This window comes from Phoenix dactylifera, chromosome 18 (assembly GCF_051530095.1).
Source record: "Phoenix dactylifera cultivar Ajwa chromosome 18, Ajwa_hap1_PhDact_Kaust_v1.1, whole genome shotgun sequence".
Classification (NCBI taxonomy): Eukaryota; Viridiplantae; Streptophyta; class Magnoliopsida; order Arecales; family Arecaceae; genus Phoenix; species Phoenix dactylifera.
This window is the reverse complement of record NC_143207.1, coordinates 7513909-7517825: the sequence shown is the minus strand read 5'-3', so window position 1 is coordinate 7517825 and position 3917 is coordinate 7513909. Positions and strand designations below refer to the sequence as shown.

General features: G+C 47.9%; 1 protein-coding gene across 1 annotated transcript; it reads right to left on the bottom strand.

Moving 5' to 3' along the window:
* Positions 1–1240: 1240 nt before the first annotated feature.
* On the bottom strand, positions 1241–3670 carry SUB1 (calcium ion binding protein). Its single transcript, XM_008780642.6, has one exon. The coding sequence runs from the start codon at positions 3221–3223 to the stop codon at positions 1547–1549; it is 1677 nt and encodes a 558-aa protein (XP_008778864.2). The 5' UTR covers positions 3224–3670; the 3' UTR covers positions 1241–1546.
* Positions 3671–3917: the final 247 nt, after the last annotated feature.

Genomic DNA, 3917 nt, shown 5'->3' with positions numbered 1-3917 from the left:
TTTGATAATTCCTTCAGATTTAACTGCACTAATTATTTAAAATCAACATAATGCCCACCCAAATTTTGCATAGTTTCATGTTAGTAACTTGAAATTCTCTTATGGATCAGCTTCAAGTGATCTTCATGCTAGGATTCATACATCCACAACCACAGTAATTTATAGGTCAGGTTCAAGTGATCTTTTGATTGCTCAAAATCCTTAAATTTAGCATTTTCTATCCTCTTTTCTTGGACCACACAACAAGCATTTTGATTGAGCAAAACCCTTGATGAGTTCATTAGGTACATCCTTTTGTACACTGACCATACCGAACAGATCCTGCATGAACTACTCACTTGCCCCAACTATATGATATCATATGAAGACTATCCGATATCATATGAAGACTGTCGTATCAATCCTATGCACACAAATATGTTGAAAGAACAGTAAGATTCTTCCCCAAGTATTGTTGCAGAATGAGACGAAAAGGAGATAAAATATGAAAACACCAACACCGATTTTATTCTATTAAGGACTAGAACATACTTGCAATGCTTTGATAAAACATGCTCCAGATCATTTTGCAATAACTGTAATAGTTCATGCCGATTATCAAGGTATCAAGAAGGCAGCCAAGAATTCATCTAAATGTTAAAAAGAGAAAAAAAAAAGGGCTGGGGAAAGAGAGGTGTTCACAGCAGATGCAAAGTCAGAGGATAAGGAAAGCAAAAGAATTTCCAAGAAGCATGCTGGAACTCTCCATGGCCAAAACCAAAGAGCAAACAAAAACCTGAATTGCCTCTAACATAAGCATTTATTTACATATATGAGCTGCACCACTTCACACTCCTTGCTGTTCAATGCTAAGTCTGCTTTGGCATCCAGATTTCTTTAGGTTCTAAAATCAATGACTAACAATTGAATGCCACATATAATGAATAGAATGCAGAGAAACTTTTGTGTACTTTGAAGTTATTTCATTTAAAAAATCTAGTTCTAAAAGACAGAAAAGCTTTCTGATACTTGGCCCCCTTTCTTAGTTCAGTGCTCCTCCATGATGTTCTTACCAAGATATCCAATATCCACCTTTTAACCAAATGCTGACATCAAGGAAATTTAAAGATCTGTCATCAATTGTAAACATGTTTTTGATACAATTTTCAAGATATTATTTAGGAATCACTTGCTATCACTACTAAGAGCTTTTGAGCCATTCAAATGGGTTCCATTATCAAAAATGAAAACAGAAAAGGCATCTCAAACTTACATCTCATATCCAATAAATGGAATCCAAGATACATCACAGATCATGACAGAAGAGAGTTAAGGCAACAAGAACACACAAATCTATGGACCAATACATTATGATGACAGAAACAATGAACGTGAAACAAAATACAACAAACAGATACAGATTGAAATTTCTCAGCTTTCCAATTACAGAATCAAATGAACAGCACATAAACTTCAGTTTAATACCTCATCAAGCTTACAGTGGGATGACCAAGAATCCCTACATTGTCCTCGTTTCCCTTCCCTCCATGCTCTCCTTATGCACCGGTCAACACGTATTGATCCCATCCTTACAATCCCTGGTCAGGTTATTGAATGTCTCGACCCTCGTCTTTCCCCTGTACAGCACCTCTGTATCCACTGCCACCCTCATATACCCATCAAACTCCACCGGCCGTCCACCATTGAGTGCCATTGTCTCATTATACCACTCGCTCTTGTTCCCCCACATCTCCTTGTAATCATCGAGCAAATGCACCTTGAAGTGCGACCTCAGCTTATCGAAGTAGTTATAGAACAGCTCATTGGTAGCTATGTATAAGTTCCTCATAGGTTTAATTACATTCACCAGCTTCTTCACAAGCACATCCGGGGATGTGTCAGCATCCAAATTAGGCCACAGCAGCTTATTCTGAGCCTTCTCCCCGCGGACCACATGGACGGCATCATAATCCCAGTCCATCTTTCCGGCGATCTCCGTGACAATGTTCATCAGCCGCTTTGACTTCCAGATGGCATGCCATGGCCGCTGCACATACTTGGCAGCCCGGCCCTCGCACACACGGTACCAGTAGTTCTCAGGCTCCGGCCCATCGAACTGCCTCCAGATGATCGTGCTCCTGTCCTTCTTGAGCTGCATTGGGGTGACCTTGTAGGTGGGCACCTTGCGAACCCCGATCCGGCCGCCCCCCTTCTTCTGGGCAGCCGTGCGGTCCCACCACCGCCATTGCCGTAAGAAATTTCCCTCTTCCACCACCGACGCCGACTCCTTGAGGTGCTCGAAATCAAAGTAAAACCGGAAATCCTTGCCCTCCTCATCTCGGCCACTAGGATTATAAGTGGCAGCCAGGCAAATGCTCAGATCCATGACGAAGGTCCGGTTCAAGAACTGCGCTTCCCCGAGGCCGCACAAGAAGCTCCAGAGATAGTGATTCATCCCCTTGCAGTAGTCTCCTCCGCGAGTGTAGTAGAGATAACGCCCCTTCCGGAAGTCTGATTCGGATCCGAGTGTCGGGATCGTGTCGTTGATCTCGGCGTCGGAGATCTGGACGGCCGGGGCGGTGGCGGAAGAGGACGACGATGGGCGGGTGCGGCGTCGGGCGGCGTTGGTGCCGGAGCGAAATTTGCCAGCGAAGACGACCTCGAATGTGCAGTTGTCGGCGGGGGCGAGCCGGAAGCGACGGTAGTCCCTGTAGCGGCGCCAGGATTTCTCCTTCCGGTTGCGAAAGCGCCAGGCGCCGTCGCACTCGTCGGGCTTGGATCCGGCGACGGGGGTCTCGTAGCCGAGGAAGATGATGGAGCGGCGGAAAGAGACCCGGGCGTTGAAGCGCCGGATCGCGACGAGGACGCGGGGATCGGAGCAGTTGAGCGGCGCGTCGGGGTCGCAGGAGGCGACCGCAGCGGCAGGGGCGGAGGCAACAGGCGGCGCGGCGGCGGAGGGGGAGAGGAGGGAGGCGTTGGGGGGGAGGGAGACGAGGTCTTCGCCGGTGGGGAGGAGGGATTCGTCGGTGGCGAAGGTGGCGTTGGGGAGTGTGGCGGCGAGGTTCTTGGTGAGGGCGGCGGTGGACTGGAGCCAGGGGTCGGGGGGCTGGTAGGTGACGGCGATGACGGTGAAGACTAGCACGGAGAACACGAAGGCGGTGAAGCATACGTTGCTAATCACCTTGATCAGCTTCTGCCCCACCGGCAGCTCCGCCGCCACGGCAGCGCCGCCCGTCTCCTTCATTTCGGCGGCGAGTCGATGGACCCCGGGGTTAGACTGCTTCACGGAGGCCGGGAACTGGGAATTGGAAGGAGGAACGGCGCTTTCTGGTGACGCTGGGCGATGCGTGTGTCGTCGATCCGGTCTCCGTCTGGAGAGTGGGAACAAGGGCGAAGACACAGAAGGTAGGAAAATGCTCTGTACACTGTACCTACCCCGTTAACGTATCCCGATCCGGATTTCCTGAAGAGTTGAGGGGTTTTTACTTCGGGGTCCAGGCGGGGTCGTAGTTGAAAGGAAGTAAAACGTAAACGTCAGAGCGATATCAGCGAGAGCGACTCCTCACCTTTCCGGTTTATGTGGCTCATTGAACGGTTGCGGTTTATTTAAGGGATAAACAAAGCACGAGGATATTTCTCTGAATCCATCTTGAGATGCCAAGGCCAAATTCTCAGACCATCCAGCCAAAGTAATTCAATCCAAACGTCACTTCTCGAGGAACAAATAGGGTTTTTTTTTATTATTATTATTACAATATGGTGGTCGTATATCACCATCCAGTGATTGTAAAATCTGGGCCGAGGCTCAGGCCTTCTTTTTTTTTTTTTCTCTTCCTATTGCGGGTTCTTGCGTGTACGAATACATTTAATAAATTCAGAAAACACAAGCTCATAGAGTGCCCAAGATAACTTTTTCTCTCCTGACCACAAAGTATACC